The 20,825-nt window shown below is 40.0% G+C and overlaps 1 protein-coding gene across 1 annotated transcript in view; it reads left to right on the forward strand.

The window, feature by feature from the left end:
* Positions 1-15,225: 15,225 nt before the first annotated feature.
* The window catches only part of LOC119796420 (basic salivary proline-rich protein 3-like), a 46,253-nt gene continuing 40,653 nt past the window's right edge, over positions 15,226-20,825 (forward strand). Inside the window, exon 1 of the mRNA XM_038304937.1 lies at positions 15,226-15,286. Coding sequence (XP_038160865.1) covers positions 15,226-15,286 — 61 coding nt within the window. The remainder of the gene's footprint in view (positions 15,287-20,825) is intronic.

Genomic DNA, 20,825 nt, shown 5'->3' on the forward strand with positions numbered 1-20,825 from the left:
GACGAAACCACATGTTTTAAAATTCCTCAGCTCACCATGTGTGTTCTCTCACTGTGCGACCCGACGCTCTGATGCGATCTACCTGCTCACATTGTACGTCTAAAAACCAGGTGGGACTCAGCTCCGCAGTGAGATGGCGCTACTGGGACTCGTCTATCTGGAAGCCAAACCAGTAGCAGAGGAACATGAAGCTCACCAGAGTGAAACGCGCTGCCTTGGATATTTGGGCAATTTAGTGCTGAAAGCCCTAAAAAGAAAACGAGACGACGTATTTGGTAGGGGTGGGTATTGCCAAAGAAGTCACTATTCAATTCGAATCACGATTCACAGGCCACGATGCGATTCTATCACAATGTATCACGATACTTGAATTATTGCGAAGCATTGCAATATTTTCTCCATGTTTTGTTTTTGAATGACTCGGTGCAGTATCGCGCGGACGGAAATGCTTGTGACACAAGGCAGTGCGCGTCAACACATCCGCGGCGACATCTACTGGACTGGAAGTTGTATTACACTTGTTTTCGGCTGATGTTCGCCAACCATTCATGCAATTCTATTTATTCTTTTTTTTTTTTATAATCGATACTTGGCGTCAAGAATCGATGCAGTAGATCACGAAAATTAGAATCACGATGCATCATCATGACGATTATTTTGCACAACCCTAGTATTTGGACAAAGACATGGCTGAGCTAACGTGGCTACTACAGTCTGTCAGTTTGACAGGAAGAACTCCATTTCACTCATTGCCCCCCCGCCATGCTGCTGGGTTTACATCTGAGAGGAAGAAGAAGAAGAAGAAGAATCCTTGTTTGCCCACTGAGCGATTTACCCCGAACCACCTTACGACGGCCGACTGAATTTCTTATATGCTTGATTTTCTCCCGACCTTCTGATTCCTGATGGGGGGGGTGGTCATAAGAGGCTGATCGCCCCTCGTTACCCCCTGTACACTACACCACGCACCATCGGGCTGAAAGTCTGACTGACTGAAAAAACTTCTTGCACGACTGGAGAATCGGCCCAAAAAGGGAAAAAAAGTCGTGCAGCGTACACAGGCTGTGTAGTTATAGGAATGAAGGCTGATTGAAATTATGATTAATTACAAAAACAAACCACTTGCATAAAATCTACAGTAAAATGTTTGCATTTTGTTTCACATTATGTATGAAACTCGACTTATTAACATCATACTTGAAACATAAAAACAGATTGGGAACATTTTAATGTCTGGGTTTATTCCAGACTAACATTAGATGCAGCCGTAAAAACACAGATGGAAACTTTTATCTTTTATCAACACTGGTAAAAAAAAAAAAACGTAAAAATGTTTATTTTTTAGGCTCCCCTATTGGGGAAATTACCATACAGCTTGTCATTTAAGCTTTATTGTAACCTTTTATCTGTTTTAGTTTGTTTATCATTCAATGAAGACCTAATTTTAATGCATAAGAAGAACCAGCTTTATGTTTTTAAATCCCTTCTTGTGTTTACGCTGCCAGCTTTTATTGCTGAATGTGACAGCGCTGCCGCGGTTAGAGGAAATGAACCCAGAGACTGAGTCTGATGGGCTTAATGGCGACGTTGGCAACGCGTCTCCTCTAATTTATACAGCTCTATGAAGCCCCGATGTGTTCCAGACACGCAGGCTGTGCTTGTTCTGTCCAACAGAGGCCCAACGACCCCAAACACAATGAGGTATGGAGCTGAAACTACAACCGGAAATGTTCCAGTTTATGCAAAGGAAAAACAACCAAATTTGGAAGATTAATGTATTTATTTTAAGCAAGTTGTTCAACAAAACAATAAAAAACAAGTAAAAATATAGCTAAAAGTTAGGAGAAAAAATGTAAATAAATCTGTTCCTAAAAAATAATGTATGCAGATGCTTAGAAAATAAGTGGGATGAAGTAAAACGTAATAAATACAGAAAAAGATCTGCTTCCATTAAACAAACCATCAAATATGAGTGTGATAAGCACATCTGTAAAACCTCACATACAAATATATATATATACACTAATAAATATGTGGTTCCAAATGTGATAGGCTATTTACAACTAAAAAAAAAAAAGATAGAAAGGAAACCTTTTTTTCCCAAATTAAGAGGCAAACTGCTCAATATGTTAATCTATATTCAAACATATTAAATTTACATGGTGAATCTATTTTTACACTCTGTATCTATATTAACTCTATATCTTTAAACCTTAAATCTATATTTAAATACAGTTGATTTGTTTAAATGTAAACCTTGAAAAAAATCTGTTTAAAATCAAAATGTTAAATCTAACCGTAGAGCATTTGATTTTAATATAATGTACAGATTAGATCTAAATGTTGGATCTTTTTATTTTCTATAACTAGTCTTTTTATCTTTATGCCACCGTATGAATCTCTTTTTCTTTGCATTGTGCTACTTTGCAATGAAAATAGTGACTATTGATTTATTTTAATAATCGTTAATAAGTACCTCCATACAGCAGAGCAAGACATGGTTATGTAGGATACATAACGAAATAACAAATCTTAAGACAGGATTTGTATTTATTTCTTAATAAAAATTTTCAAAATTTTGGGACAATATCGTCGGATAAAGAGTACATTTATTTACATGTTTAAGCCAAAATGATTTGACATTTAAATATGATTTCCCAACGACTTTAATTAACCGAGCTCGGCATTCAGAGCATCGGTTTTCAGAGGGTTATGTCCCTCAGCATCACTCCCCTCTCCTGAGCTTGAACTGATTGATGGTTCAACGACACAAACCTATTCCAGACTATGTCTCTAGGCAATTTATTTGAACTATATTTAGGATAACGGATTTTGCTGTAAGACTCAAGCATAGACAAACAAAGGTTGAAGTTATTCTGTCTAAGGAAATGACAGTCAAACCTGTTTAGATCAGTTTGCTGAGCATATATCTAGACACCAAACATGTAATGACACTAATGCACACGTTCTTCAGATGAATCCAAAGCCAGAATATCATTTAGTCATGCGTGGTTAACCAAAGGCAGGTGTAAGGTTCCAGGATTGAACTCAGAGTGGGTTTAATGACTCCAGGCTGTTTAGTAGAAGATGACAGGTTAGCTTCATTTCCTGGGATACTAATGCTTGAGTAGTTATACAGCATCTGCACCGCTTCAGGTAGACTTTATACACACGTGCATGTTATGATTTTGGAGTCTCTACTTAATAAAACCACCTATAAAAATGTACTGATGGAATTTTACAACAGTATTCGGTGCCTGATGCCCTGCATACTAATAGGCAGGCCCATTGTTAGCAATGACAGCATGCATACAGTATGAGAATGTGAAAGAGACAGGCCCCTCTTGTGAATACAGTTCCAGTTCAGTGAAGGAGTCATAAAACACCACACTCACACATTCAAATTCAGCCACTGCAGTGCTTCTGTTCATTTTCTGTTTGCCTGAATTCTCCTGCAACACAGAGAAATATGAGGAAATACTGTCCACCGCCCCCATTGGTTAGGGTAAGGCAGGAAGCAGACCTTCCTTTTCTTCTTTCTTAAGGAACTTAAGAAAAAATATCAGGCACAAAAGCATCTGCATTACAACCTGAAAAGAAATCTGCAGATCAGATTTGATTTTGAGTGAATCTGACAGCTGTGGGATTATGATTGTCATGGAAAAAAGTATTCCACTATGTACTCCAGTTAAATAAACAGATCGATAGATTTCAGTCTTAATCTTTGCCAAGAGAGAGCAGTTCATCATACGGCCCTTATTGCGCAGTAATCAGCCCTGTTCTGATCTGTGCAGCCTTCGTTCCTCCTTACTGACAATAATGGAAATTAGTCAGAGTCAAAACTAATTACAGACACTTTGGTTAAACAGTAGAGTCAATATCACCATAAGGTGCCTTTGAGACTCCCCCCGCCCCCCCAAAAAAAGATACGATATTCCATTGAACATCATATATATTGTATTAAGTATATGTTATGCTGTTAGAAATACATATTGGTCAAGCTCCCACACTTTTTATAAATTAACTGCAAGCAGACAATTTACATGCAAACAGCAAAATATGTCCACCCTGTCATGGACAATTTTAAAACAGAGTAAATACATTGTAATTACATAGTGATTATAAAATGCAAATTTTCAGAAAACTATTTAGTCCCTTTCTCAACAATACATTTTAGTTAATGGGAAAAGTATTTGGATAATAATGAAATTATGTAAAACTATTTGTTTCTCTATACAATCTGCGAGAGTTGCACTTTCTTTTCTAAATAAAATCTAACAACAAAGATATCTGGTCAAATTTTCAAACAATACTATTTGGCCCTTATTTGCTTATAAAGGAATCACACAAAAGATTTTGCTAACTTGTGGAAGTAATTTGTTTATTTTCATAAAACATGAAAATAACAGGGTGGACAGAGACATGACAGGGTGGACCCTGGGCATGACAGGGTGGACATGTTGTGGAATGTCATTGAATTGCCCCATAGATGCAAGGAACAATGCAAGAAAATTGTGTAAAGAATGTGTAAAAAATGCCTTTTCCCATGTGCTAGTTGAACAGACTAGTTTTGATCCACTCTACCTGCATGCAGCCACTGAATAAAGATGCCCAAACTGAGACATTAATGTGGCCTTCTAGCGTTAAACTCTGCACAGTGAAAGTCAAACATTCAACTGTAGAACAAAAAGAAAAAATTTTTTAAGTGGAGAACAGGTGATTTGAAACAACAGAATATTTCAGAAAGATCACTTGGAAGCATCTCCAAACAATCTCTCCCTTTCTGAAGAGACATGGCTCGCTCAGTTCTGCAGTTGTTCTTCCACATACTTCCACGCAGATGCTTCAATCTGTAAAGAGCGCTTGTTCAGAGCCAGTGGTTCTGGTGTTAGGCAAAGTACCTGCCAGTCATGGTACCAGCAGATGTCGTCCCGAAGACCTGGCCATTTGAACTGGTTTATGCCATGGCATTGCATACACTTAACTTTCACACTATGCCCTTCTGCATCCATGATGATACCTGGGTATGCTTCCCTGTCATAATTAACAACGCACCACTCTCCAATGTGCTTGACTTCAATCATTTCTGGTCTCCTAGGATTATCTGGTGTCTTTCCACATGCTGGGGACTTGTCAGATGAAACAGGAACATTAGCTAGAGTGACCTCTTGAAGATTAAAGCAGGGGTAGTCCAAAACACCTTTCTCCCTTTTACATAGACATGAAATGTCTCTGTATTTCATTTGGCTGGGTGTCAGACTGATAGCTTGGTGGATTCTCATAGTGCCTTTTATGGCAGCTATTGCAGGTATCTCAGGCATTGATTCAATATCCCTCTCTGGGATGAAGAACAGCTTGACAGATGTGTCCAGGCTTTCAGTTTGTTATACAAGCTCTGGGCATCCGGAATGTCACCTCCATGGGCTACAATCCGGTCTGCTGACCTCTTGAGGGCCCCACCTACACCGTCTGGTGCCCCCTTCCCATGATTAGCCTCAAAGAAATTCCATGTTATTTCTTTGAAGCCATACTTGTAGGGTTCCGTTGAGAGGTAGAAGAAATTTCCCTTTTGTCGATACTGGTTATACTATGTGTGGAGAGCATCCATTCACCATCTTTATCTCATTTTTGACGTAGGTGGCATTTAGAGGCTTTTGCATCTGAACCCTTCATATGTCACTTTATGGGGACATAAACAGTTGATAATTGTCCTTCAAATAAATTTAAACTTTCTAATAAGTCTCATCAGCTAAACTTCCAATGATCTAACCTGGAGAGCCCTGGCTCACGCTGATTCTCAGGAGTTTCAGCAGGGGAGTTGGGTGGTGTCTCTGACTGTAGCAAAGCACTGGCCCTGTTTCTGGCTCTGGTTCTTCTTTTTGCCTCTCTCCATTTCTTTCTTTTTGCCCTCTTCACTCTCTCACTGACCTCATCGACACCCTTCTTCTTTCCAGTCTCTCTGTCTTTTTTCCATTTGACCCTGTTGGGAGCTGGAGAAGTTCCACCTTTCTCCAGCAGAGTCCGCCGTGGATCCTTCTGAGGGAGCCTCCTGCACAGCTGCAGCCCATCAAGATCATCAGAGGATTCACTATATAAGCTGTCTTCAGACCTTGCCTCAACGCCGCAGTGTTGATCCAGTTGGTCAGCGCCTAAGCCTAGATCCTCTGAGAAACTTTGTGACTTTGAATCCAGCCCGGGTTCTAATCGTTGTCTCTGTCTTCCAGGAAACCAGTGTCTCCTTTGTGAAGCTCAGGAAGAGCTAACCTGCCGAGCCGACCCTCTGAGGCAAACCTGAAGAATCATAGAGAACTTCCATGCAGCTCAGGACTAAGAGCTGGAAACCCCTAAGCCAAGGTCTGTTCATTATAAGACGTGAGACGCTGAAGCAGCAAGCGGACTCTGCTGATGAACTCTTCTCCAGATCCAACAGTGACTCTCCCAAAGCTAACCACAAGAACCCTCAAGGTACTATCAGTTATCTTCAAGAAGATCAAGCTTAAGCTTGCAACGCTAACTGAACTGTTTCCCACGCAGACTCCGGTGAACCAGTGTCCAGGCCCAAGCCAGTACCAGTACATTCTGTGTGTTTGTTCCCCAAATAAACTTGTTAAACTTTTATTCTTGTGTCAGTCAGTGGTGTTCTGCATACTTGGGTCGCTCTTTGAGAACCCATCATGACAGACCCTTTCTTTTTCAAGGTACTTTCTTCTTCTGTCTGGGTCAGCATCACGGCGTTCCCGATATCTCCTTGCTATCTCAGCTCCTTTTGATCTCATTCCTTGAAAGAGACAATTCAAAATGTTCCATTACACATTTTAATTGGCAGTCCCTGTAAAATAGGCTTGCCTTATCAAACTAGGCTTGGTGATACAGATATCGCCAAAAAAATTGTACAAATTGTCCAATTTTACTAAGTATAGCATGTACTGTTATAAAATGTGTGTAATAGCTGTTGTAATATGTGTAACATTATCAGCATGTGGTCTAAACTATGCACATGTCCTTCCTATCATGAACCATGTCCACCCTGTCATGGAAGGCTTGCTGACAGGGTGGACAATGACAGGGTGGACATTTTTGGCTAATCTTAGCATTTAATGAGCACATGGTGGACTTTCACTTAGCAACATGCTACAGTCAGCAAGCTGACTATGTACTGATTTACAAATATATTTCAACATTTTGATAGGTTTTTCTATCAATTGATATTTACCTATGACAGGGTGGACATGTTAAGCTTGACAACATCCAACTACACACATAATATGATGAAAATTAAGAAACATAAGTCTAAATACTTACTCTGCAACTCGCCACTGCTTCAGCCTCCATTGAAGAAAGAAAAAATGCTTGTAGTGATGTCACTGAAAACATCAGTGGGTTTCTTAAAGGGACAGTTACCCCATAATGACAGGGTGGACCGCAATTTCAGGGACACATGCAAAATGTTCAATATATTTATGAAAATACAATATACATGAACAAAATGACTTGTTTTATCAAATAACTTATTGTGGACAATAAAACCATGTAAACATTTTTTTGATTTAGTATCATTTAACCCCTCATTACACACACTGTAGTTAACCGAGCAGTGTGTGGGACATACCAAAATCACGTACATCCAATAAAAAGAAATTGTATAAAATGAAGGAAACAAATTTTAAGAGACTTGTCATTGTACTGATATGTGTGCAAGTGTTTGGCCACTTATAATAAGACCTCAGACTTTCATTATTCTGCTACATTTTCATGATGACTGAGTGAGTCTGATGAGGACACCAAAGGCACTTCATAGTGATATTGACTCAGTAACATTATTACGTTATGAATAAACCTGAGAAAGAATCTGGTTTGTTATCGGAAGAAAGTTTGTCTTGTCTACAAACACCCTCACTCAGGAATTGTATGTCCTTGCAGGTAAAAAAGATTAACTGAACATTTTATTTCAGTCTGTCAATAGCATAAATAAAACTTTCCACCTACAGAGTGGTATTTACCGACCTAAGAAAAGTACTAACTAACTAAGGCCTGGTTCAAACTGGCTGGTTTATCTCCCCCTAAAAGAGCCCAATAATCATGATGACTCTTAAAGGTATGGCGGAGGATGTTTTTTTTTCCCCCCGGTGGATCATCATAATAAGTGGACCTCCTAATTGTCAATCATTCTGGCGATTTGTTTAAATAAGACCGAACTACTCGCTCATCCCCATTTTCACTTACAGGTGTTTTGCTGAGAATGACCTCCCCTCTCGCACACTGATGAGAAATATGAACCAGAAGGGAACTTTTAAACATATTCTTAATGTTTTTATATTTCATATGCATGGATGCCCTAAAACAGAGGTTTGGTGCCGTAGGTCGACGCGTTTCAGTTTGCTCATAACCAGAGATGGCAAAAGTACTCACTTTCCGTACTTGAGTAAAAGCAACCCAGTCTCATGGGAAAATGTACCTCCACTACGTTGGTCCACACTGCAAAACGTAGTGGAGGTACATTAATGGCCATTTTTTTGTGGTACTGTTACATTTCTTCTGCCTATACGCTTTCTATTGTTTTTTATGTCCTAGTCACGTGACTTTCAAGATTCCAGCTGGGAGAAGAAAAATATATATATATGGCCGACATTCGCTCATTTTTTTGTGGAAAGATTAATAACTTGAGTTTGTTTTTGCATTAAAATGAGTACTGCAGCACTGGGGACACTCGTGGTCTGGACTGTTAAACCAGAGTGTCTGAGATTGGGCGGTGCCCCGCCCCCCCGCCTGCAGTGTCCGCGAGCCACAGCTCCACTTTTGTTTTGTTTTATTTAATAAACCTTTTGAACTTTCCTACTGACTGTATCTCCTGAATACTGGGTCCATCTGTCCTTGGTTCATGACAATACCAAGCAGCTGCCTAGGGCCCCAAGTCCCTGGGGGCCCCATAAAACTCTGTTTCCATGTCTGGTTAATACAACTAATAATAATAATAATAATACATTTTATTTAAAAAGGCGCCTTTCTGGACACTCAAGGTCACCGTACAAAACATAAAAAGTGTCAGAAAAAATAAAAATTATAATTATAAAAACATTTAAAAACATTTAAAAAATACAGAGGCTGTGACAGTGAAATTGATATTTTCAAAGAGAATAAGCAATCTTGAACAGATGGGTTTTGAGTTGTATTTTAAAATGGAGAATTGAGTCCGTATTTCGAAGTTGGGGTGGTAGAGAGTTCCAGAGGCGGGGGGCAGAGCGGCTGAATGCTCTGCTCCCCATGGTGGTGAGACGGGCGGAGGGGACAGACAGGTGCAAAGCAGATGAGGATCTAAGAGCACGGGAGGGGGTGGGAACATGCAGGAGGTCTGACAGATATGGGGGGGCAAGGTGGTGAAGTGCCTTGAAAGTCATCATGATAATTTTATATTGAATGCGGAACTGTATGGGGAGCCAGTGGAGCTGTCGGAGGACCGGAGTGATGTGGTGGATAGAGGGAGTTCTTGTTATGATTCGAGCAGCTGAGTTCTGGACCAGTTGTAGTTTGTGGAGTGATTTCTGAGGAAGTCCAAAGAGGAGGGAGTTGCAGTAATCTAGTCGGGAGGTGACAAGGCTGTGCACAAGTATGGCAGTAGTGTGTGGGGTAAGGGAGGGACGGAGGCGGTTGATGTTTCTTAAGTGGAAGTAGGCAGACCGGGTAATGTTATTTATATGGGATTGGAAAGATAGTGTGCTATCGAGGATGACACCCAGACTCTTAACCTGGGGGGAGGGGGAGATGGAGGAGCTATCAATAGTGACTTGGAAACTGTCGGTTTTGGAAAGAGTTGATTTGGTACCAATGAGGAGAACCTCGGTTTTACTACTGTTTAATTGAAGAAAGTTGTTGGTTAACCAGGCCTTTAATTCACAGATGCAATTTGTGAGGGAGGCGGGCGGAAGAGAGGACGATGGCTGCGTTGTGAGGTAGAGCTGGGTGTCATCGGCATAGCAATGGACGTGGATGTTGAATTTACGGAAGATATTGCCAAGGGGAAGGAGGTAGATGATGAAGAGCAGAGGCCCCAGAACAGAGCCCTGGGGCACTCCTGAGGTGACGGGGGAGGGGGTGGATTTGAGGGTCTTCAGTTGAATGAACTGAGTGCGGTCAGAAAAATAAGAAATAAACCAGTCCAACGGAGTGCTCGTGATGCCAATGGAAGAAAGCCTACTGAGGAGGGTGGTGTGACAGATGGTGTCGAAGGCTGCACTCAGGTCGAGGAGGATGAGGATGGTGAGTAGTCCAGAATCAGATGCCATGAGGAGGTCATTGGTGATTTTGATGAGTGCTGTTTCAGTGCTATGGAGTGGCCGGAAACCAGACTGAAATTCTTCATACAGGCTGTTGGCACATAGGTGAGAATGGAGCTGGGAGGCAACTGTTTTTTCAAGAATTTTGGAGATGAAGGGTAAATTGGAGATAGGACGGAGGTTGTTGAAGTTGGTGGGGTCGGCACCAGGTTTTTTTTACAATCGGGGTGATGGCAGCAGTTTTGAGAGGTGTAGGGACAGTTCCAGTGGTGAGGGAGGAGTGGATGATAGCGGAGATGAGGGGAGCCAGAGAGGGAAGGCAGGTTTTGACAAGATGTGTTGGGAGGGGGTCCAGTTGACAGGTGGATGATTTGGATTTCCGGATGAGCTCTGTGATTTCCGAGACAGTGGGAGGATGAAAGGAGGAGAATAAATGTGTAGGCGGGGGGAGATCTGCTGAGTTGCTGAGATGAGCCGTTGATCCAAGGTTCTGGTGAATGTTCTTGATTTTTTCTGTGAAGTATGACATGATGTCATTGCAGAAGGAGGTTGTGTAAAGGTGCAGGGGGAGAGGGTCCTGGGATTTGATGGTATTGTTAAGTATAGAGAAAAGTGACTTAGAGCTCTGTTGATTGGCAGTGATTAAGTTGGAGTAGTACTGTGATTTGGTGCTGGCAATGGAGTCCTTATAGTGCATAATGTTATTATTGTACATTTCTTTGTGTATAGTAAGACCAGTTTTTCTGTAAAGTCTTTGGTTTTCATGCTTCTGAGATTTGGGGTGTACCAGGGGGAGGAGACAGAGAAAGAAACAAATGTATTTTTTAGAGGAGCAAGTGAGTCAAGAATATTATGGAGACCAGTGTTGTAGTGAAAAACCAGATCATCAGGGGTTAGCAGATTATTGAAGTCAAGGAGGCAGGTTGAGTGGATACTTGAAATAAGGGTGGAGGGATCAATTTTCTTTATCAACTATTCCTTATTTCTGCACATTAATTATGTTTTTGATAAAAATCCTTTGGCTAAAATGCCATCAGAACGCTGATAATATTCAGTGTGTCTCAGCCCCGCCCCTTCAGTGTCCACCATATTGGATCAGTCCTTTTGCTGCACATGTTCAGAAAGGTCCAAACAGACAGCAGCAAACCATTTGAAAACAAACCATGCAAAGAGCAGTGTTGCCAACTTAGCGCTTTAGTCGCTATATTTAGCCACTTTTCAGACCCCTCTAGCACTTTGATTTCTAAAAAGCTCCTAGCGCCAAATCTAGAGACTTTTTTCTGCTACTGGAGACTTTGGAGACAACATCTAAAAGCAGCGAACTCTGCTCTCCAGAGCGAGTAGATTGGTAACCCCGCCTCCTGCTCTCCTCTATCTTGTCTGCTGTCATGATTCATGCAGCTATTATTTCATCCAAATGAAAAATGGAGAACAGATAAGCAGATCATGGCTTGTCTACAGTGAAAAGAAGGACTGGGTTATTTACTTTGGCCTTTTTGGAAACACAGGAAGGAGCAATCAGCTAAGTGAGCTTAGTGCTTGGAAAAAATCTTTCATTCCTTTAGAGACAGCATGAAAAGTCAGCTGAGTACAAAACATAGAGAGGAAAACAAGAAGAAAAGGGACAAGAAGAGAGGGACACAACCTAGAACAGATAATGGATGTCTATTCTATTAACATTTCTACATCTGGAGAATGGGGCTGTTTGATGGGTTGTCTTCTCAATTCAGAGGGGCCCCTGCCTGTCTTTGCCTAGGGCCCCACATTTCCTAAATCCACCCCTGTTGGAGTGACACATTGACCTACTGATGGAGAGGATTGTTTTTAATAGATTGCATTGTAAAGTGGCGTCCCTTAGGCCTCCTTTTGTTAATGCAGATTTGATAAATTAGACCCCAGAGCTTCTGTTCAACATGCTGATCTAATCTGGTCATTATTAAACTGTAGGTTAAAAACCCATTTTTGTTGACCAGCGATTTAAAGCAGCTTCAGTTTGTAGATTTGAATCTGGGATCATGCTGTGGTTTGTGTTTTAAGGCTGTGAGGAGCAGATGGTTCATTTCCCGGTAAAGACTGCAGTCATAATGATTTATTGCCATTAAACTTGCTTTGTATTTTAACACCAAGCTGAAGAGAAGTCATGATTGTGGAAAAAAAAATATTTAAGAGTAAGATGGTGTTTTAAACCAGCTGAATCCACAAAACAAGATTCTGCTGAAAAGTAAAGCTTCAGACAGCGTCTCCTGACAAGATTATTACGCAGCGTTGGCTCAGTGCTACTTTGCTTTGGGCAGAACATGTTCTGTTTTGAAGATACATAAAATCCCTTCTGTCTGTGACATAGCTGCGTGTTTCGCTGTTGGAGGATACGCTGCCCACATGAAACAGGCCCACCGCCCGCACAGGCTTTCACACATTTGCTTTGAAAACCTCCCAATCAGTTCAAATAAACAACTTCCCTTCTGTCAAGCTCATAGTAGGATCGGTTTCCCAAAATTTCATTTGGCTGTAAAATAAACTACAGCCTCCAAAATAAAATCTAAAATTCCATGGATTTTTAGTCACAACATTTGGGGTCTGCCAAACATTATGCTTATTTATTATTATGGTCCAGAGGATTAAAATTAGCGTGGACAGATTTTTATTGATACTTTGATATTAAATTAAATCTGAAAATGACAGAAACAGACATTTTACAAATGGTTGGATTAAATATATTTCTGGGTTATTCGTAAATCTAGTGTTTTAGAGTTTAAATAAGTAAATTTAACCATGCTTGTAGCGACAGTGGAATTTAAATCAGGGGTATCCTTCCTCTGTGTTACTGGAGAAGCACCATAATAGCTGTGGGAACTGTGATGATGTCACGTCCTCCAGTAACACCTGCCTGAACTCATGGAGAAAGGAACTCTTTCAGTTTCCATTATTACAATAAATCACAAATGTGCACAGTTGCTACATAAACTGCCCTGGATTAAAAAATAAAATCTATACGATCCTGAATATGCATTTAATCCACACAAAAATTTATTCAACTCCTTTTTTTAAGAAATGTTTCCTGTTTGCAAATTAGCACCGAGAATTGATGATGTGATGCTAGATAATAGCCCTGTTCAGCTTCTTTGATTAATATTGATTGGTTTGTGTCTGGAGGGGGGGGCAGCATTTGAGGTAGTCATGGAATCTGAACCGGGTTTAGACTGCTTTGATCCAGTTGAACTTTCTGAATTAGCAAAATTATTGTCTTCATCTAAGCCTTCAACTTGGATGTTAGATCCAGTTCCAACCAGGTTATTTAAGGAGGTATTCCCTTTGATCTCCTCCTCAATTCTAGATGTGATTAATCTATCTCTGTTACAGGGATATGTACCTAAAGCTTTTAAGATTGCTGTAATTAAACCTCTGCTTAAGAAACCGTTTCTTGACCCAGATGACTTGGTCAATTATAGACCTATATCCAATCTTCCTTTCTGATCTAAAATTCTTGAGAAAGTAGTTGCCAAACAAGTGTGCGATCACTTCCACCATAATGAACTTTTTGAAGAGTTTCAGTCTGGCTTTAGAGCTCATCATAGCACTGAAACAGCTCTGGTGAAAGTCACTAATGATATTCTCATGGCCTCAGATAATGGACTTGTATCTGTGCTCGTCCTGTTGGATCTTAGTGCTGCATTTGATACAGTTGACCATAATATTCTTTTAGAAAGACTTGAATATTTTGTTGGAATTAAAGGAACAGCTCTAGACTGGTTTAAATCTGATCTATCTGATCGATTTCAGTTTGTTCATGTTAATGATAGATCTTCAACACGCTCAAAGGTTACCTGTGGAGTACCACAGGGATCAGTGCTAGGACCAATTCTCTTTACTTTATACATGCTCCCAATTGGTAGAATTATTAGACAGCATGGGATTAATTTCCACTGTTATGCTGATGATATCCAGCTATATCTGTCTATAATCCAGATGAAGCTAACCCATTACATAGATTACAGGCACTCTAATCTCTAATCTCACTCTGACTCTTAACTTTCTGCTTCTGAATGAAGACAAAACAGAAGTTATAGTCTTTGGACCAGAGTCTCTGAAAAAGAAGCTGATTAGCCAGTCACTTCATTTGGATGGGATTAAACTGATTTAAAAAACCTTTGAGCTGACAGGGGTTCAAGGAGACAGAAGCAGACATAGAAAAAGAAGCATAGATACAAAAGGCAACTGTCAACCAGCTCCACAGGCGGCCCCGTCCAGGAAACACACAGCCAGGCAGACGAGCTCCGAGCCAGCTCCCATGTCAGAGGATGAAGAGAGCACATCCAGTTAGTCACAGTCAGAGAAACAGGACTACACTGAAAAACAGGCCAAGCTCCAACATCTAGAAACAAAGGTGTTGATGGCAGCAGCACAGCTGATATTTCTCTCCAGGATGGAGTCACAGCCAAACAGGAACAGACCAGATGAAGCTACTATGAGAAAAAGCAGAGAGAGCAGAACGTTAGAGATTGAACTAACAGATTCTGCAGAGTGGGAGAATAGAGATAGAATGAAGCAGAATGATGAAATGGGGGTCCCTATGTCCTCCAGCAGTCTAAGCCTATAGCAGCAACAATGCAGAAAATACTTCCAGTCTTGTAGAATATCAAAAGTTAGTTTAGATTGTTAGGGTGATAAAAAGGAAAACAGGTCAGGGAAATTCTAAAGGTTAAATTATGTAACATCTTATGATTCCCTTTAACCACCTGGGTGTTCATCCTCTGCTACAAACAGACCAACACAGGGCAGGATTGAATGGGAAGTGGGAGGATGATTCTACATATTGTCAAATGAAATCATCTAAATTGGGTTGTTTATGCAGTCATGTTACCAGAGCTGTGTGCTGGTTGGCTGTGGTTCTGGGCGTCTCTCCCCTCCTTCTGGGTGTGATTTCATTTGGATGGAAATACGACTGCTGGTAGATATGGAGGAGCTGCCAAGAGCCACAGATGAGGAAGTCTCTCTGGAAGCTGCACAGCAACTCGGTTTGAGCTTTAATCACTTCAGGCTGAATTACTTTAAGAGATTAGAAGTCATTTTTAATCACTGACTGACTATCAGGTAACTTAGAGACTAATAGGGTTAATGATGTTAAAGGAAGTTTTAATCCCATTTTTTGTCTCCAATATCCTTATATTCGATGAGTTTCAGCTGATGCTCGTAGCAGTGGATGAACGGTTGAACAGTAACAACCGCTGACAGTGATGGAAATCGAACAGATGCAGCTTGATTAGATTCAAAACCCAAACCCTGATTAATTTTTTATTAAAAGGTCATTTGTTCTTTTTGTGGCTCTTTAAACCAACAAATATCAAGCAGAGTGCATTAAACTAGTTTGAGTGATGATCCCCACCTGATTGTTCTGCTGATCCATAAAAAAAATAAAATAAAAATAGCCAATGTTTACACCTGAAATAATTAGAGCTTAATGAACAGCGAGAGTTGATCTGAAGTTCTTTGAGATTTTAGGAGGAAAGTCTGACTGATCCTTGCTGATTTTTGGCTCTGTGCTCATTTTTTCTCCTGTAATGATTCATACTACAGGTCCTTCTTAAAATGTTAGCATATTGTAATAATGTCAACAATGGGTGGTGAGGTTGCTCGAGGACCCAGATGCAGAGACGAGTGAAGCAGAGATGAGTTCTGAGAGGTTTAATGACAGACCAAAGGTAGCAGAGGCAGAAATCCAGGAATCCAACTTAAAATATTAAACAAACCAAAACCATGGAGACATCAGGGGATAAAACGAGTCTGAGGAGCCGGGGAGAGACGAGCAGAGTAGACAATACAGCAACGAGAAGGAACCAGCACTGAGTGACTGCAGAGGTGGAGTATTTAAGGAGAACAAAACAAAGGATGGACTAACGAGCTGAATGAGGAGCAGGTGTGGGTGGAACTGGCAAGAGGGAATCCAAGGGGAAAGCAAACAATCACAAGGGGGCGACAGAGAGTAACTAAAGAATGCTAGAATATGATGGAAAATAAAAACAAAACAACTGATAACAAAAAACTGAAAACTCAGAGTCAACAAATGAGAACCATAACAAATAAAGATAGGAATTTTGGGTTTTCATGAGCTGTATGCCAAAATCATCCATATTAAGACCTGTGTTAGGTTTATTCTTTATACATCATGTGCATAGTTACTTTATTAGCCAGATTAGACAGAGCAGAAGGCCTTCCTTCACATTGTGGATGTCACTGTGTACGGAGGTCTTTGTGTCTTTAAAAATACACAGGATATGGGAACATCTTGGAGCCGGACTGATAGAGGAGAGCTATCTGTAATCCTTGGGCATGGATGGTGTGTCAGTTTCTGATACGGACAGCTAAGCATCCACCTGGTGCAACACATAGACTCATGAGCTATAAGAAGCAGGAGATGACCTTGTTTGGGGCTCAAACTTTGCCGGACACACGTGGACGTGATTTTTGAGACCACAGCTGTGCAGCTCCAAGCATTTTTCTCTGTCCTGTAACGACCTGATCTGGAATAAACTCTGTTATTTTTTAACTCCTTTTTTATAGTCCTTTTTATATGGTTTTACCGTGAGGAAGCCCCCGAGGCGCTACAGCTTTTTTTTTGAGGACATAACTTCCTCATTTAACACCTGAAATATTTCAGTTAGTGTGCAATGAATCTAAAATATATGAATATTCAAGTTTCATCATTACATTATGGAAATAATGAACTTTATCACAAAAACAGGAAATAAGGAAAAAACAATATTCTTTGCATTAGGCTGAATATCCAGCTGTCTTTGTTTACATTCAGCGCAGAGACACGTCCAGTTTTATAACCTCCAGTTTGCACAGATTTTACTTTTCCTCCATTTGGTGAATCGTTTCAGACATTTAAGCCTCTTCATGTAAAAGACTGGTTTTCATGATTCCTTCATGATGACCTTATGTCGTCACATATTTTTATATTGCTTCAAATGTAGAAATAATTTTGCTAAATTAATTTGCAGACTTGTCTAAGAAACAGTTTCCTCTTGTGAGGGAGTGAGAGGGAAAAAAGGTGTAAGTATTAAAAGATAAGCATCTACGTAACAAAGATTTAGGGTTCACAAAAATGTAAGACTTATTAAAAAGCATAGAAATATAGACACTATTTCTAGACATGGATATATTTAGCATTAAATGTAGCAAAAACAGATTAAATGTGAGGACATGATTACAGAAACGTGACAGTTACATTTTTTATCTGCTAAATTTTACTCGTCATCCCATGAATTATAAAACTTATTTTGCTTTTAAATCCTGGATTTTAACGTCCTAAAGCTGAGAGTTAGTTTAAAGTCAAAACATCTAAACCGCTTCTTTTCACCAAACATGTGCCTGCAGTTACTCTGCTGACTCATCTGCTTTAACACCTTAAACCATTTGATCCTGATAAGATGAGGTTAAAACAAGGACGGTTTCATGCAAAGGCTTCGTCTGGCAGGGCTGTGCAGCTCAACACTGGAAAAACAAAGCCGTTGTCATTTAGCTGCTTCAGTTTGAGACGTTTGTGGGTTTAAATATGAATAAGCTGCCATTTTATCCCTGGTGGCTCTGGGAATACTTCTTTACTCAACATAGATCAGATTGTTTTCTTTCACATTAGGAGATGTTTAGTTTGGAGCTTAAACCAGTACGAGTCAAAGACCACCTGCTGGGAAGACAAAAAAAAAGTACAGTTTTTTTTTTTAAAGGTCCCAGTCGATCTACCTGCCCCCCCCCCACCAAAAAAAAAAAAAAAAAAAAAAAACGTTTTCTGATCCTGATAAAATAAGCTTATAAAAAACCAACCTGAGAGCCCCAATTGGAAAGTTGTAGGTTTGATTCACAGCAGAATATTTAACCCCAAACTGCCTAATGATCTGTGTGGGAGTGGAACAAAAAAAATTATGGTGATTAATTGATTATTGTTTTTAATAGGGTGACTCAATCAAACCATTACAGAGATTAATGGAATACAGGCTCTAATATAAGCCGTCTGTAGAAAGCATAAAGCACAGCAGGAAGTCAACTAATCTGTACAAAATATAAAAACACTTTGCAGTTTCAGATCACAAATAGTAGGCGTTTAACTATATATAGTGGTGCCATGATGCCATGATGGATGAAAAACAGCAACAGAGGATTAAAAAACTACGCTGAGCTAAAAGGAAGAAGGAATTAACAGCTTCCTGGAAATGGAGGGAAAGTTAAAAGTATTGGAAGAAGACCTCAATGTTGAGCCTGGTTCTGCCAGAGGTTTCTTCCCAACGGGGAGTTTTTCCTCTCCACTGTCGCTCCATGCTTTCTCATCATAGACAGGTTCTCTCAACCTGTGTTATCCAACTGGACTTCCATCTTCCAGGTCCCTGAGTGAAGCTCTAGTATCAGCTCCTGCAGTCCACTGGATCTCCCCATAAAGCTCAGCAGACCGTCTCTCCAACCAGCAGTCTACAGACTGACCAACTCCATCTATCTCCACTCCACCACCAGTTTCAGGCCTGGGGGGGAAACAGCCCTGTTCTTTACTCCTGTTCATGCAGATCTAACAAAATTCAGCTCTATGTTTCCTGCCCAGGTCTGAGCGCCAAAGACTAAAGTCATTATTTAAATAAATATCTCCTACCGGTAACTTTCTTTTCCCTTTGTGTGTGTTTTTCAGATTGAAATGTACTTTGTTACTTTCCACCACTATATATATATATATGTGTGTGTGTATATTTATATATATATATATATATATATGATTTAAATAGCATATTACTTAAATAGCATTACATTGCTTTTTTCTAGATTCTGAACTATTACAGTTTGATTGAGGTTTTGAGGACCCAAATGCCAAGGTGAGGAGGCAGAGGTGAGTATTTAATGTAGTACTCACAGGCAGCTGAGGCAGGAATCCAAAAATCCAACATAGAAATTACAGAAAAAACAAAAACAGAACAATGGTGACATCATGAAGAGCCAGGGAAAGACAAGGAACGAGCATTGAGGAACTGCACAGGGAGAGTATATATGGGAGACTGAACAAAGACAGGACTAATGAGCTGATTGGGAGCAGGTGTGAACAGAGGAATCTAGAAGGAAAATATGAGAAGGAGACCAACACTAGAGGGCAGCAGAGGGATAACTAAGAACTTGGATACATCCAGAAAACACCAGAAAACAGGAATAAAACTAGAAAAACAAGAAAAACAAGAAAAACATTGATGAAACTGAAAACTCAAAATAAAACTTAAAAACTGTGATATTAATGTTTATTTTTAATTGTTAACCCTAACCCTATTAAAAGTATCTTTAGTTAGATGGGATATCTGTGGGTGCAGCTGTCGATCTCTGGCTTTTAGCATTGTGTATGTTGTCTAATCCCCTGTGGCATTGTATTTATTTTATTGTATTTATTGTTTCAAACAGTTTTATTAATATTTCATGTTGTCTACTTTTCTTGTTGCATATGCAGCACTTTTGAAATGTTTTACTGTTTCAATGTGCTATATAAAAAGAGTGGATTGGATAGATCATGGGAATTGGTGCTTTGTTGTATAAATGTGCATAAACCTAAAGGATTATTATGCAAAATAATATGTTATAATTCTTGTATTTAATAAGTTATGAGTTGCTCTACTCTTTGATAATAAGATTTGATAAGGTAACCTGCATCACAGTTTAAATAAAGGGCAGAAACTTGTTAGCATTTTGATTCATAGATGAGGCTGACCTTAAATAAAATATAAATATTTGCAAAGATCTCTATGAACTAATGAAATAAATTCTGACATAATAAAGCATGCTTTTCAACAAGTGGCTTAAACTTTTTGGCCTTTAAACCATCTATAGGTTTATTCAAGCAGCTGTTGATACAGTTATTGACTTATTTGTCTGTTAAATTATTCAATCTCTTTTTTTTTTCTCCCAAATCTGGATTCTGAGGACAAATGAATGGGAAAGCAAAGGAAATACCAACCTAAAAATACTGCAATATTTTCCTCTAATTAATTACTAATTACAATAGTCGGCACTCTGTCTGTTTCCCAGTCGGTTCCATTTCAAACAACCAGTATAATCCGAGTTTAGCTTTTCCTTGACTGGTTTCTAGGACGATCCTGGAAATCTGAGTGGATTTTTCTCACTGCCAGCAGGTTGTAGTTCTAGACAGGACCAGAGGGGGGAGTCTCACATCGTTCATCAGCCACCAAGCTAAGGTCAAAGGTCACGTTTGGGCACAGATTACCATGGGGAATGTGGGCGGCTGCAGTTTGAGGCTCTCAGAGGGTTTGTTGCTGTGATGAAGGGAGGATGCGTGAGGTTAATGCCGTTCAGGCCGATTGAAAGGTCGCTGAGGTGGGAAATTAACGCCGCTAACACAAACACCCCCCCCCCCCCCCACCAGGAAAGACACACGGCGCCCTGCTATGGAAGGACTGGTCGATGCTGAGACATTTCAAATTAATTATTACCGTCAACAGATGGTTGTTGACAACAAACCAAAGTGGAAATTACCCAAAGTTACAAGTAGAAACACCTGTTTCCAGGAAGCTTTAC

The sequence above is a fragment of the Cyprinodon tularosa genome, unplaced genomic scaffold (genome assembly GCF_016077235.1).
Source record: "Cyprinodon tularosa strain WSP-4 unplaced genomic scaffold, ASM1607723v1 ctg549, whole genome shotgun sequence".
Lineage (NCBI taxonomy): Eukaryota > Metazoa > Chordata > Actinopteri > Cyprinodontiformes > Cyprinodontidae > Cyprinodon > Cyprinodon tularosa.